This window comes from Scomber scombrus, chromosome 11 (genome assembly GCF_963691925.1).
Source record: "Scomber scombrus chromosome 11, fScoSco1.1, whole genome shotgun sequence".
NCBI lineage: Eukaryota > Metazoa > Chordata > Actinopteri > Scombriformes > Scombridae > Scomber > Scomber scombrus.
Genome location: NC_084980.1, coordinates 3,535,641 through 3,559,219, shown reverse-complemented (window position 1 = coordinate 3,559,219; position 23,579 = coordinate 3,535,641). Strand labels below are relative to the sequence as shown.

Sequence of the window (23,579 nt, the reverse complement as noted above, 5' to 3'; positions counted from 1 at the left end):
GGGACATGATTGGACAGCATTCCAGTTGTTTTTATTGCTGTCAGACATGATGGAGTAAATTGCTCACACTGATGAATAATCAATTATCAAAAGTGTTGCCATTAGATTCCTACTGATGGACTAAATTATGTAATAAACTAAGTGTTTCAGCAATATTAGGCCATGGTTACTGTTAGATATAAAAAAAAAAAAATGCATCACTTCCTGTGGCAGAAGAGCTAAATCTTTATATAAAGTTTATTATATTTGTCATTAGTCAGCATCTAAAGGAACACCCTGCATTACTCAGATTCCTTTGGACTGTGTGTTTGTCTTCATTTTTTTACTGAATCAGGTTTAACATATCCTCCCCCCTGCTAATGCTAATGTGCCCCCCCCCCCCCCGTGGCAGAATTCAACCCAGGCTTCCAGAACAGCACATCAGAACGGAGGTTATAAAACCATTTTTTAGCTTCAGTTGGCAAATGAAAAACACATATTAAATATGTTGAATTATCAGTTGAAAATCTTCCAGATCAGACAGGAGGAGGAGGGGGCGGCTTTTAAAGCTGGTGGTGGCCAGTCAGCTCAGCCTGGCAGTGATGTTGACTGGCTGTGCTCTTCCTCCTCTGAGTGTGTCAGGGCCAGCTGCTCTAACAGCACTATAAATAACTCTCATTTTGACCTCCAGAGCCATATCAGGCTCAAAGAGGAGGAGGGAGAAAAGAGACACATAGAGAGCAAGGATGACTGACAGATGAGCAAAGAGGAAGGCAGACAATCAGTAGAAGTAGAGGGAGGGACAAAGAGAGAGAGAGAGAGACAGGCAGAGCTGTTTTTTTTTTTTTTTTTAAACTAGTGGTCAGGACTGCATGTTGTCTCAGCGGACAGTCGACCTGCCGTTTGGTTAGTCAGTGAGCCAGGATGGGTGAACCAGCAACTCTGGTGGAGTCCGCCACCCCTTCAGTCGTCACGGCGGTCCCCACGGTGATAGCCGGGGAAATGCAGGGTGAGGAAAGTGTCCGTTTCAAGGGCTGAGAAGGACGAGGCGGTGTGGAGGTCACTGTGTGGGCCTGTAGCTGTAGGATTCAGAGCTGACTTCAGCAAAAAGTTCAGCAGGTGGTTTATTCAGGTTTTTTGGTTTTACAGCCAAAATGTCAACTTAATGTTTGTGTATTAAGTTTTATCAGTCTTGTTATTTGTGTGATTGTTGCGTCAGAGTATAAATGTTTGTTAAATGATCACCTTACAATACTGAAATCAGCTGTTTCTGTAGTTTGATGACATTTAGGTGAGCCAGGTTCTTCCAGTAGTGTAAATGTGAAGAATTCCAGCTGTAGATTACTTCCAGCTGTTCAGAGTATCCTCACCGTCTTCTACTTTTTATATGAATCTATAATGGGCTTAATGACACATGCCATGCTTCCAGTCTGAGCAGTGATACTGGTGTTATCAGCTGATTGATGAATAAGATGACCGACAAAAGAATTCCCCAGAATATTAGAGATTTGAAGATAAAGTTAAACTAGTAAGCATGAGCATCTCACTGGAACCAGAGTTTGGAAGGTACAAATCTACAGTTAATATTAGTATGTTGAACTGTGCTCTTTAAATATGTGTGTTACTTTGTGTACATGTGTACGTATGTGTGTGAGAGTTTGACCTCGCCCCACACAGCGGACTTCCAACACCTGTTCATTTTCTATCTGCCACTATTTTCTCCCGCCGTGCATTGTGGGATCGGCACTCCCCGGAATAGCCTCTCACATTGCTCTTGCCAATGTGGTTTATTCTTCTCGTTTCCATCCATCACCTCCTCCGCTGCTCTCACACTGCCAGCTGTGAACCATCACTGTGTTTGTAGACGATGACACATGACTCCCTTTTCTATCCGTTTTCAATTATACATCTTAATATTCGTGTAAAGTTTGTATCCAGACAGTTTGTCTTGTTGTTGGAGTGAAGTTAGGGCGTGTGTGTGTGTGTGTGTGTGTGTGCCAAAATGTAAACGGTCCAAATTAAATCCAGTCAGATCAGAGTGTGTTGTTTTGTTTGGCCAGGTTTAGTGGAGGAAGATATGGAAGCTCATATAATCTAGATGGATTTGGGTGATACTTACTAATGATTTAGCATGTTTGACTTTGTGTGTGTGTGTGTGTTCACTCATAATAGCATGAGCTATACATCTCCGGTCTAACCTGACGGACATGGTTTAGCTGCCTCCAGGTAGAACTTGATACTACATACTTGAGAATTCATGATCACACATGTTTAACATGTCATTATAAATATATTCGGCAACAGTTTAGTTGACTTTATTAGGATCCTCATTAACTCTTACACATGTTAATAATTACTACTTTTCTGGGGTCCACACAGATCATATACAACAATACACACACAGTCTCATACAAGAAAAATACATGATGAGATCAGCAAAAAGATATATACAAAATAATAATATAAAGATAATAACTCTGCAATTATATAAATCTACAATATACATAAATTCCTGATACTATATACAAGTGTGTAATGTTCCTGGGATTAAACAGTAAGGACAGCCTCAGTCTTATTAGTGGTAGTGGGAGGTACAGGGAGCTGTGGTGTTGTACAGTCTGATTGATGATGGTATGAAGCTTTTTGAGGCACGTAGTTTTGACTTCCTGTCTGAACACATCTGATTGGCAGATGTATAAATAATTATTCAATGGGGATCAAATCTGCCAGCTTCCTCAAAATCTAACCACATACTTCAGTATATGTGGTTGTGCAATATACAGTGGTTTATAAGTGTGTGATGCTGCGTTCACATGCATTCAGACAGATGTTACACAGAGATCCATGTTAACGCAGCACAGAGAATAAGTGATTTCTCCTGAACGTACAGCATGACCTGATGTGAAGGAATGCTTTGAAAGTTAAAAAAAACCTGTCAGATCCTTCAGATGATGAATTAATGTTTCTGTCTCTTGTGTTGCAGACGGCACTAAAACCCAATCAGCCAATAAGAATGGGAAGAAGTCAGACTCCGGCTCCGGCGGCAGCGGCAGCTTCTTCACCTGGTTCATCGTCCTGGCCCTGCTGGGTGTCTGGACGTCTGTAGCCGTGGTCTACTTCGACCTGGTCGACTATCAGGGAGTCCTCGGTGAGTACACTGCACACACACATACACACACATCTGTTTGATTTAAAGCTCAATGTGTCATCCTTCCTGCAGCCTTCCTCTGCATGCACCTTGCCAGAAAGGTGTGGTAGCAACTGATATGACTTGCTTTTTTTTCCTTCATGGTGCCTATTCCCCATCTGCACTAAAACACACACGCCTTCCATCAACGATGACGCGAACTTCAACCATGATTAAGAACCAGTCTAACCATTACAGATTACTAATGTCAGATCAAACCTGCCTGACATCACGTTTATGCTTCACTCCTCAGTCATCCTTTCGCTTTTTCCATTCTGTGTTCCCCTCTTTCTTTAAACTGCATACTTTGGAAAATTCAGTGCAAAGCAGTCAATAGAGAAGCTTTCAGATGACAGCCAGTCAAATAGAGTGCAAAGACATGAGAGGAATATGAGCTAATGTACATAGTAAAGGTAAACTTGATTATCTTTCTAACAACCACTTTGATTGTAAAGGTAACATCACTTGTGTGTAGCATGCAAACTTAGCTGAACCCTGCTCTACATATCAGCTTTTACATGTCTCTTTATCTCTGATCACATGATACTGTTTGTCACTAATCTGCAACCCCTAATGACTCATGTTAAATATATTCTGTGTTTTTTTTGGACGTAAATTCAATATGTATGTTTTGTGTTTTGCATGCAGACAAAGCTAAGGGCTTACAAATTAACCTGTCTGAGGCCTTGCAAGGTAAAGATTTCAAGGCATATACATTGTCTTTACACCCAGTATAACATTTGTAGTTTGTTTTGTCTTGTAGTTCTCCCGTAATGTTTCCCTCACTCCCTTTATACTCGTCTCAGAACCCTGGATCTAAAAGAGATAATACATTATCTATCAATCAGACTTTATTGATATAGCAGCTTTCATACAGGTTAATGTAGTTCAAAGTGCTTCACAGCTGATTGACAAGCTGATAATAAGAACACGTTTAGACAAGGACAACATGAAGAGAAGGAAGAAAAATAAAGAAAAAAATGAGACCAATTGCGAATGCGAGAGAATATATATATATATACATACACATATATATATATATATATATATATACACAATAATATGAATAAAATGTTTTTAAAAATGTCAAAGATTTAGGATTTTTTTTTTTAAATCTAAAATTAAATAAAGTAAAAATAAATAAATAAGAAAAATAAAATATAAGATAAAAAGTTGATTGAAAATTGTAAAAAAAAAAAAAACTAGGTTAATATAAATTAAAAAGAAAATCAAAAGTAGAATGAAATAAAACAGTAAAGTTTAATAAAAGAAAAAACTAGGTTAAAAAAGAAAACAAGAAAAAGATGAATAAAATTGCTAAGAAAAATGTATAATAATAATAACATTAATGATAATAATAGATATACATTATTATTGTTATTATAAAATGAAGTAGAATAACATTTTAAAAGATCAAAACAAATAGAATAAAAGACTAAATCATTCTTTATCAAAAACCAGGCTGAGCAGGTAGGTTTGAGATATAAAAAATGTGCTGTACACAGACTTTATAGTTTTCTGCAGATGTGCCTGGTCCTGTAGGTGTGTGGCTGAAAAGTCAGTGCAATTGTACAAATTATGGACTAATTGAAGTTGCCTAACAAGGAGAAAACATTTGAACCACTGTCTTTTCTGCTGAATATGGACTTTTGTGCATAAATGTAACCTACGTGTAATGACAGAGTTATTAGTGAGGTTTTAGCTGGAAGCAGCTGCAGGCTAACATGGCTCTACATTAGGTGCTAGAACGGAAAAAAAATTCTTACTATAATAGTGAAATATTACCAACAATTCCTCAGGCTTAGATTTACTGGTTCTACAAATTAAAGTGTATCACAAATGTAGAAATGGAGGGAATTTCTGTGTAATTGTTCTCAAATAGAATACTCACTCAATTCTATCTTAAACTGTCTTTACTTTTCAAATTTTCCAGACAGGAAAAGAATAGAATCAGAATTTTTAAATGAAGTGATTTAAAGATGACATCGTCCTTGTGAGTTTTAAGTTGTCCTCGTTCAGCTGTTCAGAAACATGAAGAATGAACAGCTGACCTTTCCTCAGCTGGCACAGCTGGATTAGATCCAGGGTTCTTCTTCCATCCTAAACCTAGAACACACAGTAGAGCTCCTCCAAAGTTTTTTTTTTTAATCCCTTTTTACATGGCACTAAAAAAACCTCTGCTAGGCCGATCATCCCCCACAGTGCCATATTAGGTTGTGTTTGGTAACACATTTCCTCTATCATGTCATGGACTGCTGCCATTTCCTGTTTTTACCCCACCTAGTCTTATTGCTCCTCACATTCCCTCATAGAAGAATTCACCAAACCTTTAGCTCATTCTGACCTTTTACCAACCTGACAGTAAATATTAGACCACCTCACCCTCTGTGTCCCATCAAAGAGCCTGTCGTCTTTAAGTGTCCCCCTGTGTTGAATGATGCATGTGAATCTAAAATGATCAATAATGTCCATGTGTCTTCCTGTGAGAACAAACAGTAAGTGTACGTGTGTGTCTGTCACTGCTGTAGGTAAACTGGTGGCATACGACACAGATGGCGATGGTGATTTTGATGTCGAGGATGCTAAAGTTCTGCTAGGCAAGTGGATTTACCTCCAACTCCCAACTAATGTTATCAGTGTCTTACAGAAAGATTCAAAAAACGTTTAAATCTGCGTGAGAAACATCTGGAAACCAGTTCTAACCTCTACTGTAGGCCACTGATAACGTGTGTTTTATTGTGTGTTTTTTGTGTTGACTTTTACACTGAATGGCAATTTGGGTTTCTTTTGCATGACTGATAATCCTACAGTTGACCGTTACCATAGAAACAAGTTCATTAACAAGCAGCAGAAAAGCTGACGTCCCCTCAAAACACTCATCACTTTAGACCCTCGGGGGAAAGTTTAGTGTGTTTTCTTTTTTCTAAACTGGTTTATAATCTGAAAATAAACCACACACACACACACACACACACACACACACACACACACACACACACACACACATCTATTTCAACACACCCACATTAAAAGAGTATTAAGAGTTTTAATTAGTCTAAGATCTCTAAAGCTCCCTGAAGCTTAGGCCTCCAGCTAAGAAGGTAGGTGCTGTGTAGTGTGTAGTAGAGCTACAGTAAACCTCCGAGGTCTGTGAAGTTGTTAATAATAAATATGAGTACACACACACACACACATACACACACGACTCTACTGATTTTCTATGTAAATGCTCTATTCTATCTATGTTGTAGCACTAAGTGAAGCATTGAGGACAGTGAGCAGCTCAATAAGGACTGTTGTAGTTTCCACTTGTTTTCAGTTTGAATCCTCGTGTGAAGTCTGCTGCATGTTGCATGGTTTTATATAGAATCAGCTTCTCTTCTTTTTTTAAATGTTTTATAACTTAACATATTGAAAAGTTAAATGTACTGTAGTTTCGACATGTATGAATACAGATGATGCAAATGGCTGAATTCCAACAGCAGGATAAGATGCTTGACGTAGTGTCTGAGGGAGTCAGGCAGTAGAATCACACATTAGCCTTTTTTTCCCACGTCATTCTAGCATAAAGACTCGTTAGGATCTAAATAAGCTTGTTTTTTGTCTGAATCCTTGGATGGCACACTCATACTGTATGCGAATCAACAGCAAAAACTCCATGCTTTTTTTCCAATGTTCAAAATACTCAAAACAGAAGCATTTATGAGAAGAACACCTCTTTACACTCAGCAATCTCTGCTCATATGTTCCTGTTCTGAAGTACTCTCACATGGCAGAGAGGTGGTTGTTTTTGTCCAGCCTACCTTCAGCCTTTTCTATCCGTCACGTCTCAGTAAGGAACCCATCCATCTACTCAAATGAGCTCCAGTAGGAAATAGTTAGTCGAACCCTGATGTTACACCGCATGCTCCCATTCTCTTTATTTGATCCATTTTGCATCTCCCTCTCTGTCCTCTTCTTTTCCTCTTCTCTGACTGTATGTGTTTAAGTCTGTCTGTCTTTAATGGCTTTGTATAGAACTATAAATGCTTAGCAAGAAACATACATCTCTTATAAGTATTAAAACACATTTAAAAGGTTTAAATTGAAACGTAGAGTTTGCTGCAGGCAGTGCAAAATGTGTCAGTAGTTTACCATCAACAACATGTTGCTTTCTCCATGTTCCACCATTTCCCAGCATGCCTCTGTCTCCACCCACAGTCTATATGACTTAAGGAGGACATCCTCCCATATTCATTGTCCATTATGTAATAATCCTGATGATGATGATGATGATGATAATAATAATGATTACAAATTACTTGACATGGCTTGGTAAATAAAGTAGGATGACGGTGTATTAGGGCCATATATGTAAAAAAAAAAATAATAAATTGCGACTAAGTAATGTCAGGATATCTGAGTTTTTTCCCCTTAATACGCCGTCGTCACCACATGCATGTTTTGCATAATATTCATACGTTATTACTTTTTACTTTTTTTAAAAAACAAAACATTTTTATATTCATTCTTTCAGTTCATGGATCATTTCATCCATCTTTGTATGTACTTTTTAACATTATAAGCTTAAAATATCTTTTGAATATCAGAGAAACACATTCATTCACACTTTCCACAAAGCAGGTGTTGTAATGCAGTTTTAGGTGCTCATACACCCACATACACACTCTTCAGTCTGAAAACATGATCAATAGCTAATGGATTGGTGAAGACGTTATCACCAAAGATAGATAGATAGATAGATACTTTATTTGTCCCGAAGGAAGTTAAGGCATCCAGTAGCTTATATGACACACATACATAATACTCAATATAACAATACAAGAATGTAAACAGCAATAGAAAAATACCAAATCCTAAATAATAATAATTATTAATAATTAATTTAAACAAAACCTGTTCAACCTGCTTTCAAACATAGTTCAAACCCAGCTCTTCATCTGTGTCTAACTCCTCATGTGTGAGTGTAAGGCTGTCTATGTATGATAAGCAGAGCGAGCTCAACTACATTTTTGGGGTGCACAAGAAAGAAATCTGAAGTTCAGCATTGCCAAAAGGTCAAAGGTCATCGCTCTCTCTTTCTCATTAGAATGTTTAAATGAAGTAGCTGATCATGTGTAGACAGCCTGACTCCTCCAGCAGTTTCTAATAGAGGCTGAGTAGATCCCTCACTGCCTAACCTACGCTCAAAACTTATCTTACCTTCTCCTCTTGTTTCTTTTCCTCCCTCTCTTTCCCACTCTGCTCTTAACCCTCTTCTCATTCTTTCATTACATGTTTCTTTTTTTCTTTTAATGCATTTGATCCCACCTCCCCCTTTTTTTTCTTCTTGCCATTTTTTATTAGTTTTTTCCCCCCCTCACCGTCCCGTCTTCCTCACTTCCACACGTTGTGCTCCCTCACTTCCCCTCCATCCACCCACATGCCTCCACACCCCTCCTCCTCCTATTCCCTCCTCCTCCCTCCTCTTGTTTGAGTAGGCCTGACCAGCGAGGGCGATGGTCAGGGCGAATCCGAGGTTCTGGATTGGTTAGAAGAAGTGGAGGAAGTGGATTGGTTAAACGGTTTCTTCACTTTCCTGTACGGTCTGATAAACCCGCTGGAGCCCCCGGAGGAAGAGGAGGAGGAAGAGGAGCGCGGCTTCTCGGGTAGAGTCGCCGAGGCGCTTGAGGAGGAGGAGGAGGACGAGGAGGATGAGGGAGATGTGAGGAGAAGAGGAGCGAGAGATGACGGGGGTCAGGGGCAGAAGATCATCATAGTCGGCCTTCATAACCAATAGCCTCAGGTCGACTTCTTCTCTTTTTTTTAACAAACTCGTTCTCAACTGAAGGGCCTGGACATGTGACGGCCCCAGCTTCAGCACCGGGAAAACTCTCCTGCAGGATTTCCTCTGCTTACCTTTTTGCAGGTTTTTGGTATTTTTTTAAAAAACCAGCCTGCAGCTTTTGGATATGAATCTTCCCACTCTAACCTCTTGCTGTGTGGCCCCATTCAGGTGTAAATGCACACAGAATGCATTGTTAAAGGACTTCTAATAGCAGGTGTAAATGCAATTATCCCCTTGATCCGATGTCATTACCCTGATGAAGTCTCCACATACAGATTGCATGTTATTACCAGGACTCGGATTCATTTACCTGGCACCGAAAGCGTGTAGGATTGCCTTTTTTTCTATAGACTGAGTGTATATACTGAGCCACATCCTTCAGATTCTTGTCTTTATACCATTCCTCTGCACACCTTCACCACCAGCAGCAGCATGTATCTGATCCATTCTAATTTTGCTTAAAACAGAATAAATACCCACAGTAGTTGAACCTAAAACATATTTGTTAAGTCCAGGGTCAAAGTTAAGAGTAGCACAATGCAGTAGAAGATTATGAGTGATAAAGAGAGGGGGGGCTTTTTGGATTCTTCACGCCTGAATCATCCAGCTGCTGTTACATGCAGAGACAGGTGAAACCAGCTACAGGTGTGACAGAGGGCGTGTTTCTGTCAACCTAAAGGCTGTAACACATGCTCAGGATGACACCTGATGTAGAAACAGGCTAGTCCTGCTCTGAATGGAGTAACTCATGCACTTATTTATTAAGAAGTTAGTCTACTCTAAACATTAGACACTGATCAGATTTTTTTAATTTAATGTTATTTTCGGGCTGTACTTGCAAACACACAACTGACTGAGTTAAAAGTAGTTTTGAATTGGAGGAATAAGTTATTTGTGTGTGTGTGTGTGTGTAGGTATTTTTAATGTGTCTCATTTGAAGTAATAGAAAATCAAACCTGTAATTGCATGTGGTGTAAAATGAACATGGCTTTTTTTTTTTTTATTTAGCTCATATGGTTATATGATATCATATGGTCATCCTTGTGTGTGTGTGTGTGTGTGTGTGTGTGTGTGTGTGTGTGTGTGTGTGTGTGTGTGTGTGTGTGTGTGTGTGTGTGTGTGTATGTGTATGTAGCGAAGCACAATAGAGTACATGAGAAGAGGACGCAAACACAGAGGTACCATGAGTCTGCTGAGCTTTACTGGGTTACTGGGACAGATCAGGGACCTCCTGCCTCACTTTCAGCTGCTTCATAGATTCAATTACGTGTCCTCAATTCAAAAGCCTGCACACGTTGGCTCTATGACTGTTTAATTGTTCAGTGTCAGCCAGCACAGTGAATGAATTACTTCTCATATATTGTGTTGATGTTTCATTGTCTTGTAAGATTCTTAAGTTTCTTGGAGGACCAAATCCATACAGCAGTCATTTACAGACAAATTCCTTTACTCAAGCTATTTAGAGTCATAATACACACATGCATCATCCCTGTGTGTTCCCACTCCAACCATAACTCCCAGTGCCTGGGTTCAGGAGGAGAGAGAGGGGGGGGGGAAAGTCTCTAAGTCTAGCTGCACTACTGGTTTTGGCCTGTTAATATGAAGCACAGTCTGCTTGTACAGTGTGATGTAGGTATCCAGTTAGTGATCATCATAAGTTAGTTCCTTTTTTTTTATCAAACACATGGTTAGTTAGTTTCCTAGGATTGATGACTTGTGAAAGGTCATAAAAGTCGGTTGAAATCACTTAATTCTCCAGTACATGTTGGTATACCATTACATAAGGTAGCACTGTGTGGTAGGACAAAAGCATTATCCGTCTGCGAGCTTTACAATGGCACAAGTAAACTAGAGGCTCAGATTGTGGCTTTGACTCTAACAGGTGCAGTGTGCAGTTATAATGTGCATAACTGAAGCTGAGTTTTGTCCAACCAGTTTGCACGTTTCTGCTACAGAAAGCCAGTCTGGTTTGTTTGCCTGAGCCTCGGGCTGAGATTAGCACATGGTGTCTGTTGAAGAGAAACGAACAGTACGTGGAGCTATTTAGACAACTTTGTGCAAACATTACACCTGATGTTGTTGGAATGATTAGCACGTCGCTATATAACCACACAGCTACGACATGTTAAACACTCCAGTATCATAACTCCTCCCTGTCTTTTTGTTTGTGTGCAACATCAGATGAAAAGCCTGGAGACGCAGCCAGAGGCGATAAGAAAGGTATCACCATGCAGCTACTTGCATGAAGCTGTGCTGTGCTGCGGCGTGGTTTCAATTACTCACACAACTCATCGTGTTTAAAACAAACTAAAACCCTCCATATGCATTTTATAAAGTAAATACTGATTTTTATAAATGAAGTAGTGTGTTATTAACCCATTTTTAAAGGGTTGATTTGTGGAAATTTGAAGATTTTTTTGGGCCTGATTCTGTAGTTGTGCTTGATGAGTGAAACCCTTTAATAAACAGTGGCGGTGGACCAGAAGCTATCAGAGTACCTTTTATTCATCTAACTCGTGTGAATCATCACTAGGTTTGTGTTTTCAGTCCTATTTTAAAGTTCTCAGTACCTACTAATCAGGGTCGGCCTTAAAAACGTCATAAATGTCTTATCTAGTAATTAACACTTGAGTCACGTGTGAACTGCTTGATAGGAAACATCTGTAAACGCCACCAACTATGGAAACTGGAAGTGATAACTTCCAAAAGTTAGACTGTTTTATTATCTGTTTTTATCCACTTACTCATTATATCCACATTACTGATGATTATTTACCAAAAATCTCTTTTTTTGTAAAAGCACCGATAGTCATCCCTACAATATCGTCAAAATATCGATATCAAGGTTTTTGGTAAAAAATATCTTGATGTGATTCTGCCCATATCACCCAGCCCTTAAACTAATGTAATGTGATCATTTATTCTAACGTTATTTAGTTGTATGCCGACGATACTCTGTGTTATCTCTCTAACTCTTTTAACTCTTTTCTTCCTTGGACTTTTAAATGGGTCAGCTATTAGAAAGCTAATGATGACTTTGTCAGTTGATTCGTTCATCTAATATGCAGTTGTTCAACATGGCAGTTAGTAGATGTAAATATTAATTTGTGTAAGAACTAGTCCGTGTGGTGAAACCGGTTTTAATCTATTGATGCGTAACTCTCCTCCACTTCCTTTAGGCTTAGTTTGAATTTATGAGCAGCTGGTGTAAATCCAGGTCTAAGCTGGTTTCCACCACTTTTAAATGAATTTGAACTCCTCAGTGTCTCCTCACTAGTTTGAGGAGAAAGGAGGAGAAGCATGATAAGGACCTGGACTGGAACTGGTTTGAATTGAGCCTGTGTGATGTGTGCTATTGTACAGTAACAGAGTGCGTTTCAGCATGGCCTCCTCCCCGTAATAACTCATGTAACGAGCTGTGAAACACACAACAGTGTCATTGCTCATTCATCCCAGGAACCTCTGCCACTAAGGATGCGGGCTTGAAGCTTCGGGAGGCTTTAAAGCAGCAGTTGGCCATCATCCATGAACGCGTGGAGGCCAAGAAGCTGGCCAAGCTGGCCCTGGCCGAGGTCAGACAGCTCCTGGCTAAAGAGGAGGAGGAGAAGGAGCTAGAGCTGGGGAGGAAGGAGATAACCGCCAAAGTGAAGGAGAGGGTGGCCGCCAGGTTGAAAGAGGAAGAGGAGAAGATAGAGAAAGAAGAGATCGAGAAAGCTCTGGAGAAGCTTAGGAAGGAAAAGGCGAAACAAACGGATGACGAGAAGGAAGGGGAGAAGAAATCGAAGAAGGAGGGGGAGAAAAATGGGGAGGGAAAGAAAGCGCAGGAGGAGGACAAGGGGAGGGGGAAGGAAAAAGGCAAGAAAGGCAAAGCTGAGAAATCCGACAAAGGAGGAAAGAAATGAAGTCAGAGAGATGTATCAATCCAATAGGAAACCAGAGTTTGGAATATCAGGTATTGAACTGCAGTACTTCCTGAAAAGTGCTGACTATTGAAAACTGACATCACATCACTTGTCGCTTGTTTACTTATTGTTCAATCAGACAATCCATTTACACAACACAAATTTAATTTTTGAAGACACTGACCTTTTAAATAAAGGTTCTAAAAAAGAAAAAATGAAGATACCCAGCCATATGTGTAGATAAATGACTTAAACTTAAGTCACAGTGCAGAAAAAAACTACTTTATCACTGTGTCAATTTATTTTAGAAAAAAGGTTATTAAAAAAATCTTTTATTTCAACAGGCCTGTTAATAACAACATTAAGACAATAAGACAGCTTTTCTGGTGAAGGATAAAGAGAAACATCATTTTCCATCCTATGAATTAAATATATTAGGTCAAAGCTTTTCAACTAGCAAAAGTGAGACTGGAGTAACCACGGTGACATAATAATAAATGGAGGCCCATCACTCCACAATAAAAGCACAGTGCTGGAAATGAGCTTCACTGATTGGCTGTGGACTAACCAGTCAGGAATCACTGGTTGAAGAGTTGTAGCCAGCTGTTATTTTTCTCTCTGTTTTTACAGGATGGAGGGTTGAAGGATGGACAGGAGTTATAGAAAATATGTAGGGGTTAGAAGAAGCGTGGCAAGAGCTTCTAAAGCAACAATATCAAGTGTGACGTACTTTAGCGCTCATGATTTCCATATTAGATTTGACTAGATTAAAATCAGTGTGTCCGCACAGCTCTTCGCTTTAGAATTGATGCAACAGTTTTTTTTCTTAATTTAGGAAGTCTCGTGTATTTCCTGAATGTGTTTTTGTTATGTCAATAAAGTTTGTGAATGCTTGTAGATGCCCCATTTTTATTTAAAGTAAAGGCAAATCCTTTTGTGTTTCTATTAGCGTGTGATAGCGAGGATCACCATCCAGTTTAAACTCTGCACAAATAGCTTTCCAGCACATCACATGAATGACTTTTAATTTGAAAATGTCTCAATATGCCACAAATATATTGATGAGTCAGCAAAAGAACACCCATGCCTTTTTCTGTGTATTGTTTGTGTATGAATTCCCAATGTTATACAATGTCTTATTTAACATCACATGACACACAGTCCACCAATAGCAGCTACTTTTGTATATGACATCCATATATGACACATATTTAAACCCCCAATCACTTAATATGGGCTCACACACTTCCATATCCTGTCTCTACTGTACGCATACATATATTTCCCACCAACAACATGTGCATCATCTCATGTAGGACTCAAAGAGAAAGTCGTCGTTGTCACATCCCGTAGCGAAGAGGCCGCCGCCCCAGTGGAGACCGCTGTTCCTGAACCCACACCAGAAGGTAACACACATGTTTATTATACACACACACACACACACAAACACGCTTCCTCTCAACTGGCGTGACAGACACATGTAGATGAGCGTTAGATAAAGAGTGAAGAGGGAACACAGGTGTTGCTTGGTAACTGGCGTCCACAGTGAGACGGAGCTAACTAAATAGACTGATTTAAGGTGTAATTCAAGTGACAAATATGCTGTTACATAATAATTGTCATTGATAATGACACAAACTTAAACGTGTAGTCTCATTAACCCTTTACACACTGTTCATATTCTGACTCATAATTAGTCTCTACACCAATTCACATTCATAAACTCCCCATCAGTCAATGAAGAGTGTATTCTATTTATTTATGGGGGGAAAAAGACATTTAAAATCACTATTTTATGATCCATGAGAACATTTTATAGAATATAAAGAATACAGCAACATGTTTGAATGCTGATTTTTGAAATTTTTAATAAAAACAAGTCAAATTTGGACATTTTCATACACGAAAATGTGTATCAGCTGCACAAAATTTTTAAAAATGATGCGTTTTATCTCCATTATTGTATATTTAGGATCACATTAGGAAAGGTCCACCTAGAGGAAATGAGTATTTGATGATTTTAAAGCTCTTAAATGTAAAAATGGCTCAAATTGAACCCTGAACAGTATGTTAGGGTTAAATTGTTCATCACAGCTGCTCTAAACACAGTGGGACAAACACAGACACACACACACACACATACACAGGTGATTCCACTCAATCTACTTAATTAGACCTCATTAGTGTGTGCGTGTATGTGTGCTGCTCCACTGTCATCTCCTTTATTTAGTCTTGTTGCATTTGCTCAAGAGAGACGACTCTTTAAAGCAGCTGCGACCGATATCTTTCAGAATAATATATCAGATGCAAGTGTGTAATGTGAGGAGTAGTCACTTGAGCTCCCCTCAGCTTTACAGAGAGTTTTAGCTCATGGTTTTGCTGCTTTTATTGTCAGCGCTCTGTGTTATTTTGTGCCGCAGCGGTTTTCAGAGACAAAGCTGTAAAGAACCAATGTACACTACCTGCTCAGTACCAAACAGTTAGCTGTAGACTAGCTGGTGAACATAGTGGAACATTTATCAGCTACAGAGCCAGATATTTCCCTATTATCAAACCACCAGGCATTCACCAACTTCTCCAAATTGAACAATAAAGTTGCTGAATGTGGAAACGAGCAAGCATTTGCTAACAAGTTCAACATATCAAATCAAAAGCAGTTTTGTGTCAGCTGTAGCAGGTTACATCATTTTAATTGGTGCATGTAGTTCTGAGCTCATGCAATTTAGGGTTTAATCAGACAGTAAATGAAAACCTTCACACCTGCAGGGCATTTAATGATTAAAAGCAAAGTAAAACTCGTAAAGTTAAAGCAGAAGCTCCACAACTTATTGTGTTCTTTTATTTCCTGGGAGATAGTTACTGATGTAGGTGCTGTTATAGATGTGAAATAGTCAAAGTTTCATTCAAATCATCTCTCTGTCCTCAGCTATTGTGGAGCCTGATCCAGTGCCTGTAGAAGATGTGATTGAAGCTGCTGTCGCTGAGGAAGCTGCTGCTCCACCAGGTACATGAGTGTGTAGAACTCAGTGTGACACATCCAAATGTCTAGTTTCACTACTGTGTGTGTGTGTGGGACTCTCTGAAGGGTTGGTGTGAGTTGCCTCCTGCAGTTTGGACCCTGACAAACATACTGACATTTTATCACACTGTGTGCTGTGTGTGACTCTGAACAACTCTTCTTCTTCTCCTCTCCAGAGCCTGAACCTGAGGTAGCAGCTGAGCCTGAGGTGCCTGAACCAGAACCTGAGGCTGAACCTGAGCCTGAGCCAGAACCAGAACCAGAAGAGGTTTGTACTGTTTTCAAACCCTCAGTGGAACTCTCTCACCCGTAACGCCCTTTCCAAATCCTCCCTTCTCAAGTTGAAATCTTACAATCAGATATAAATGAAGGTAGTAGTGCATAACATTTGCAAGTGTGAACCTGTTGCTGATACGTGGGTGGTGTATTTAATTTTTCAGGTGATTGAGGAGGACCCCGAGGTGCTGGAGGAGGAGCTTCCCGCTGTAGAAGAGGAGGAGGCACCTTTTGAGGAGGCTCCAGTGGAGGAGGTGTGTAGTTTGTCTTACTGTGTGTTACATCATAGTTGCATATCTGTTCATAAACACTTTACAGAAACATTGGAATCTTGGAGTTTGGAGGGATGTGGGTGGTAGAAAGGAGTCTTATCCTCCCTGCTGTATAAAATAAATAATATAATAAATAATGAAGTACAACATATGACACCCTCCATCCATACACCCTCAACACAGATACAAGGAAAAGCTCCCCAAAAATTCAACTTTTTGGGCAGTTAACCCCAAAAATATACTTAACTGTTATCTTACTATAATATTTGGTCTGTTATTTTAAAATTGTACTTCTTCTTTGGATTTCTGTTTTTTAGGCCTTACATAAAGGAATAAAGTACATTCAGGTCTTTCTGTAGACTCTATAATGATCTGAAATCATTCAGCTGTAACATGACTGTCCTCCAGTGTGGCAGCCAATCAGACCTGTAGCTAATTAACAAAGAAGCTGCCTGAACTAGAAAAGGCCAGTTCACTTAAAGAGGCTAGAAAAGAGGCAAGTTGTGACTTTGACATTACTTCCAAATTGACCTAATTATATTTGACCTTAATAATTTAAAAATGATTATGACCCAATAACAAAAAAGTGCTTTTGATTAGACTTGTCATGATATATTGTCTCAGAAATAATCGCGATAAACGATATTATTGTCATTTGAAGATCATTTTATACAACTGATATAATTATAATATAATAGCATAATAATACAAGGGGGGGTGGGATTGGAGAGTGGTTGCTACACTTAAAAACACAGACTGCCATTATGGTTGGGGACAGAGTTATTTACCTATAATTCCATATTGATAGTTTTGATACACAGGCTTGTGCATGAGGTCTTCTGTCCCCATGAAAGTTGAACATTTATTAAATCTATTCCGACTTCCTTGTTTCAACTGCAAATTGAAAAGTTTCTTAACTTTTTCTATGGTTTGATTAATTTTAGGATGTCCCAGTTGAGGAGGAGGCAGCAGCTGAGGAGGTTGCAGAGGAGGTGGAGGAAGCAGTGACCGAGCCAGCTGTGGAGGAGGAGATTGTAGATGAACTGGCAGCAGAGCTACAGGCTGCGGTGGAGGAGGCGGCAGCAGCAGCTCTGGAGGAAGAGGAGGCCGCCGCCGAAGCTACAGAGGAGGCCGCTCCTGTAGAAGAGGCCGCGGAGGAGCCCGCCGAAGAAGAGGAGGCAGCTCCTGCAGATGAAGCCGTCGAGGAACCCGCTGTAGAAGAGGAGGCTGTCGAGGAGCCTGCCGAAGAGGAGACTGAGACTGCTCCTGTTGAAGAGGCCGCCGAAGAGGAAGCTGTCGAGGAAGAAGTTGCTGCAGAGGAGCCCGCTGAAGAAGAGGCAGCACCCTTAGAAGAAGCTGCAGAGGAGGTAGCTGAAGAGGAGGAAGCAGCCGCTGAGGAGGAGCCTGCTGATGAGGAGCCTGCTGAAGAGGAACCCGCTGAGGAGGAACCCGCTGCTGAAGAGCCCGCTGCTGAAGAGCCCGCTGCTGAAGAGCCCGCTGCTGAAGAGGAGGCAGCACCTACAGAAGAAACTGTTGAAGAGGCAGCAGAAGAAGAGCAGGCAGCACCTTCAGAAGAGGCTGTGGAGGAGGTAGCAGAAGAGGAGGAGGTAGCAGAAGAGGAGGAGGCTGCTCCTTCGGACGAACCCGCTGACGAGCCTGCTGAGGAAGAGGAGGAGGAGGAGGAAGCTGCTCCTACAGAAGAGGCAACAGAGGAGGCTGCAGAGGATATTCCAGAAGAAACAGTGGACGAGCAAACACTACCAGGTAGAGTCACAACTGATTAGTTGATCAACATAAAATGAATTGGCAGCTATTTTCATCATCAGTTAATCAATTAAGCTGCAGCTTCTTAAATGTGACTTTAAAGTTGTGTGGTTTTCTTAGTCTACTATTATACAACTTATAGACTGTTGGTTGCACAAAGCAGTTTGAACATTTTGGGATGTCACCAGGGTTATACAGCTACTGTGATGAGCATTTTTTACTGTTCATAATATTAAATTATTTGTCTCATTATTTGTGAGAAAATAACTGACAGACTAATATATTAGTACATGTAGTATCAGGTAAGGAGATATGAGGTATAACAGGTGTCTCTGGTATTGTCAAGATATTGAAAGAGGAAATGGATAAGAAGCTCCTCTCCTGCCTGATACTAAACTACTCTGACAGTAGATAAAATATGTTTATCAGCCAGTCATTACTTAACTATGATAACTGAACCATCAGGACAGACTAAAGTTCAGGACACTCATTTTATGACATAACATAACATACTGTCAGTACTCACTCTGTAGTGTGTTGTAGACCATCATTCAGAGAAATGATACTTCATATTTCTCCCACTGTTGATAATATGCTGAAGTGTGAAAAGACGCTATTAACATAGTTTGTGTCCAGGTGTTAGTATGTAGAACTGGAGCTCATCATGACTTGTGGCATTGTTGTATGAGTGTTAATGTGTTAAAGATTTCTTTTTTCTAGAGTGTTCATGGTTTCCATTTTATTCCCACAGACACAGAGACAGAAGAAGAAGAAGTAGCACAAGAGGTAGAGGAGGCAGTAGAAGAAGGTGAGTACGCACACACACACACACACACACACACACACACACACACGACATATAAAAGCCCAAACCAATGACTGTACATTCAGCTGGGATAAAAGCTATGCGAGGACAACATCTCAACATTTTAAAATCTTTGGTCTAATTCCTGCATGTGTGTGTTTGTCTTTGCAGCAGAGTTTGTTGAGACAGAGGAACAGATTCAGGATGAGCCCACAGGTAAACTTTACTTTGAATTAACTTCATTCTTATTATGATTAACATCTGAGTAAATGAGTTGGAGTACATCCATGCTAACGCTTAGTTTCTGCTCCAAAATGTATCTGTTCATACGACTGACCTCATCGGAAATCAAATGTGTTTATAGTTGTTCTAAACAGCCACGCTTGAGGATTATGGTGTGCTTTTTAAAAGACATTATGATGACTGCACAGCAATTTTTCACTTTCTGACACACACAGCTGGCCAATCAACAATCAATCAAGGAGGGAGGGTTCAAACTTTTCTCTCTAGCTCTCCTCTTTCATTCATGAATCTAATATTTACGTCACTATGCACCATTATCCCCATATCTAAACAATATTACATCTCCCCCTGTCCCCCTCTCCTCTATAACAGTCACCTTTTTATTCACCTTCAAGTGTGGCTGTTCAGAACAACCATTAACACATTTGAGAACCATAAGAACCAGTTCTGAGCAACCCTTAATCAACCGTAAGAGTACACAGATGTTTCTAGAAGGTATCTTAGTCCATAGACTTGAAAATGAACTGATACTATCTTTTGATTGATGGCTACACTTCAGTTTTAATCAATGCAGTCATAATTTTCCTCCAAGTATATGCACACAACTACAGTAAAAACACAGGTGACCTACACTCAGCAAGGAGCCTGAACGCATCCTGTGTAGAGGCACAAACTGAAGACTAGCTGCTGCTGCTGCTTGCTTATCCTGCTTAAAGATGTAAAGTTAAGACACATTATGTAATACATGTGTAATGACATGAGTCCAGAGCAGGTGTTGATGAGAATATCTACTATCTAATATCTGCTGTCAATGTGTAACTGATAGTCAGCTGCACTTTGGCTGCTGCTACAGTACAGTATCTGTTCTTTGTGTTACTAGAAAGCTTTCGAAAGGACAGTAGATGTCCACGTGTTGACTGAGAGGACATTCCCCTCACGCAGAATACACTGTCTTATACACACACACACACACACACACACACACACACACACACACACACACACACACACACACACACACACACAGATGCTCTGCCCATGAGATGTCTAAGCATCCTCCTGTTTGTGTCTCCTCCATAGAAACGTAAAGGCTGCCACGGTCGCCGTGGTGACGGAGCAGGGACCCCACTGACGTTGCATCAGCACCATCTGAGTGCGCTCGGAGCGATGCATCTCTCCACCTCCAGAGAAACGATTGAGTCATCATGACAACATTCGCCTCTCTCTCTCTCTCTCTCTCTCTCTCTCTCTCTCTCCCCCCCCACATCTTTCTCACCCCTCCCTTTTTCTTTTCACCTTCCTCTAAAGATTCCCTTTCAGTGTAAATGAGTCGGATTATGGATGAATTGTTTACTAATACGGTACCCCTCTTTCTTCCCCTCCTCCTTCCTTTTTTAAATTTTTTTTTTTATCTTAAGCAGAACACCCATTTCCATTTTTCCCCCCCTTTTTTTTGTTCAGGGTGGTTTAGTTCTGTGTGTCTGTGACCAGATGTGAAGTCTTATGTGCTCTAACTTGTACAACAATGTCTTACCCGAGTCTGTATCTGCAAGAGCTGTAAAAAAAATCAGTCCGGAACTTTTATTTTGAAGTCTTCTCAGTGATGTCGTTTTTTTTTTGTTGGCTTCCTGGAGCCATAATTGTGTTGCCAAGCAAAATAAGGCCAAAGCTCCTGAGTTCAAGGACTCCTTTTTAGGTCCTTTTTATGAACTCATCAGGTTGCAGAGCTTCACACATTCAGCTGGAGCACAAAACAAGTAATCTTTATTTTCTCTGAGCACTGCAGAATGTCTCCACCTCCCCTCCGGCTGGTCCCCCCCCCCCAATCCCTCTCCTGACTGTGTGGAGGCAATAAAAAACCACATTTCAACTTTCTTTTTTTTCTTCAGAAATCAAATAATAATAATAATAATTTCTTACCCCTCATTTTTTGCAGTATGACTTCAGGAATTTTGAATTCTGAGTTCTGATCTCAGTATTTTATTTTATTTTTTCGATTTGATGAAACACCCCCTCAACCCTCCTCAACCCTCCTTAGCCAGCCAGTTTATTTTACCACTCAGTATGCGTCGACTCCAGGATGAGCCATATGCTAGCACGTGAATTCAGAGAGAAAGTGTGTTTGGAAAGTGTGTGTGTGTGTGTGTGTGTGTGTGTGTGTGTGTGTGTGTGATTGACAAATCTCTTACTAATCAATCCCTTCTGTGAGCCGTAGATGCCGTGATGTAGTTTTTGCGACTGTGTTTGACTTTTCCTCTTTTTTTTCTCTGCAGTTTTGTTCTCAAACTACCTGTACCTCCATCTGCGTGTGTGTGTGTGTTTTATAGACTTCTATCTTTTTTTCTTTCTTTCATATTTCCAGATAATAAGTTTAAAGTGAAGTCGTAACTTTCAAACTTTTCACTCTTTTTGAGTTTAAAAACCTGTACTGTGATGAATCTGAGGACACCGAGGACAGTGTAAAATCTGTCAAACCAGTCATAACATGGATCTTTTTATAGCGGGCTGACTGAGACTTACTGTTCTTACCCCTGTGTGATCCAGATCCTACTTCTCTCTCTTCTGTTTCAGTGTGTGTGAGATCTGTAGTCTCTGGCTCACTTAGGGTTAAATAAACATACAGTTGTCATGTTCTTCTAGAAGTCCGGTTTTAAAAAATGACTGTTTTAATCCCGAACAGGGCCGTAATAACAATCTACAAGGCCTCGGGGGCAGAAAATGAGCAGTGGGCCCCCTTTAACCCACCTGTTTTTGCTAATGCTGTTAAACTCATTGAGGAACATGCACCATCTTTTTTTTTTTGACACAGGCAGACAACATGGGTAATAATCTAGAACCTGCCTAACTGCTATAATCATCAAATGACCTCAAACCTAATGAATCTGGGGCTTTGGGGAGGATCTGGGATCTGGTTTTGGTGATCCAGCCTCAGAGATGAGGCTCGCTTTTTTTTATCATCAGTGTCAAAACTTCACTGCCTCATTCTCTCTACTCTAAAAACTAATAGCTGTGTGTGTTTCTTTGTTTTTTTTTCTTTCTTTCTCAGCGGGGGAAATTTGTCGTTTCCTCTTTTTTGTGACATCAGCTTTTTGTCTTGTGTGTGTTTTTTTTTTTGTTTGTTTTTTTAAAAATCACTGAATGGTGATAGCAGGACGTCTGCAAGCCCAAACCACCACAGCAACATCTAAACATCTCAATCCACTGCAGAAGTTAACATTAACATCACCTTGTACTGCATGAGAGATGCTAGTGGAGGGAAATCGGGTACAAACCCTGAATAACACGTCTGATTTGATACTGACATTAAGCAATATGTAGATGTGATGTAGTTATTAATTTTGGAACAACACTACTGTTCTTGATAGGAGTGGAACATTAGGAAAAACATTGATTTGAAAAAAAAGAAATTGATTTGATGTCTCAGTCCCACTTTGTGTCTCTAGTCCTCACATACTGTAACTACTAGCCTGGTTTTTTAGGGATGCAACAGATTCCTATGATGTGCAGTAGTTTTATTTTGTAGGATGTCATTTTTTTCTCTCCCCCTCTGTCACACAAGCTGGGTTTTTTCTACTCTCTCTTAACACTTTGTAAGTCATTGTGAACTGTAAAACCTTTTTAACATTAAAGATTACAATCTTTACCAAGAGAGTTTCTAGATTTTTAAAAATGAACACTTTTTAAAAAGGACTCGGAGAAACAAAAAAAATCTGAAAAGCTTTTTTTTTTTTAAATGAAAGCCATAAGCTGCTTGTGACAGGCAAGTTTAGGGAGCTGTGCTACAGGACAAACTTTATTCTCTTTTTAAGAATACAAAAACCACAAGCAATAAAAGAAAAGAAAAAGGCACATTGCAGCAGCCTGATGAAACAGATGTTTGTTGTTTTCAGTACTAATCTTTGATCAGAAGTCATGTACATGCTGTAAAAGGTTGTGATACACGGGCAAAGGAAGCGGTGGTTGTTAACTCACAGTATCTGCTGGAAACACTGTACAGCAGCCTGAGCTCCACTGTATTATGGAGAAATGTCACTGTCAGCTAAAAACCGCCCGCTCCTCTGCCTCACTGTGTCGTCTGTCAATCATAACCTTCAGTCTGCAGCTGTCCTGTAGACGCTGAAAATGGTGATTAAATTATTGTGGAGTAATGATGATGATGATGATGATGATAATAATGGATCGTGTGAAGGAGAGTTGAAGTGTCACAGTTTTCTGTAAATGATCTGTTCTGGGAGCAGCAATAAAAGGTTTGGGACAACACACAGATGACTGCAGTGTTTTTATTCATACACTTTTTATTAAGTG

General features: G+C 40.0%; 1 protein-coding gene across 6 annotated transcripts in view; it reads left to right on the top strand.

Moving 5' to 3' along the window:
• asph (aspartate beta-hydroxylase) overlaps window positions 1-22,917 on the top strand; it is a 29,303-nt gene extending 6,386 nt beyond the window's left edge. The window contains exons 2-12 of one of the 6 annotated variants that reach the window (XM_062429752.1): window positions 2,963-3,127; window positions 3,815-3,859; window positions 5,695-5,763; window positions 14,212-14,301; window positions 15,822-15,899; window positions 16,091-16,182; window positions 16,355-16,444; window positions 17,407-18,226; window positions 18,978-19,034; window positions 19,203-19,247; window positions 20,355-22,917. In XM_062429752.1, coding sequence (XP_062285736.1) covers window positions 2,963-3,127; window positions 3,815-3,859; window positions 5,695-5,763; window positions 14,212-14,301; window positions 15,822-15,899; window positions 16,091-16,182; window positions 16,355-16,444; window positions 17,407-18,226; window positions 18,978-19,034; window positions 19,203-19,247; window positions 20,355-20,362 — 1,559 coding nt within the window. In that variant the 3' untranslated portion in view covers window positions 20,363-22,917. Of the gene's footprint in view, window positions 1-2,962; window positions 3,128-3,814; window positions 3,860-5,694; window positions 5,764-14,211; window positions 14,302-15,821; window positions 15,900-16,090; window positions 16,192-16,354; window positions 16,445-17,406; window positions 18,227-18,977; window positions 19,035-19,202; window positions 19,248-20,354 lie in introns of all 6 variants that reach the window. The other 5 variants (XM_062429755.1, XM_062429753.1, XM_062429751.1 and 2 more) reach the window with 5 other exon arrangements.
• Window positions 22,918-23,579: the final 662 nt, after the last annotated feature.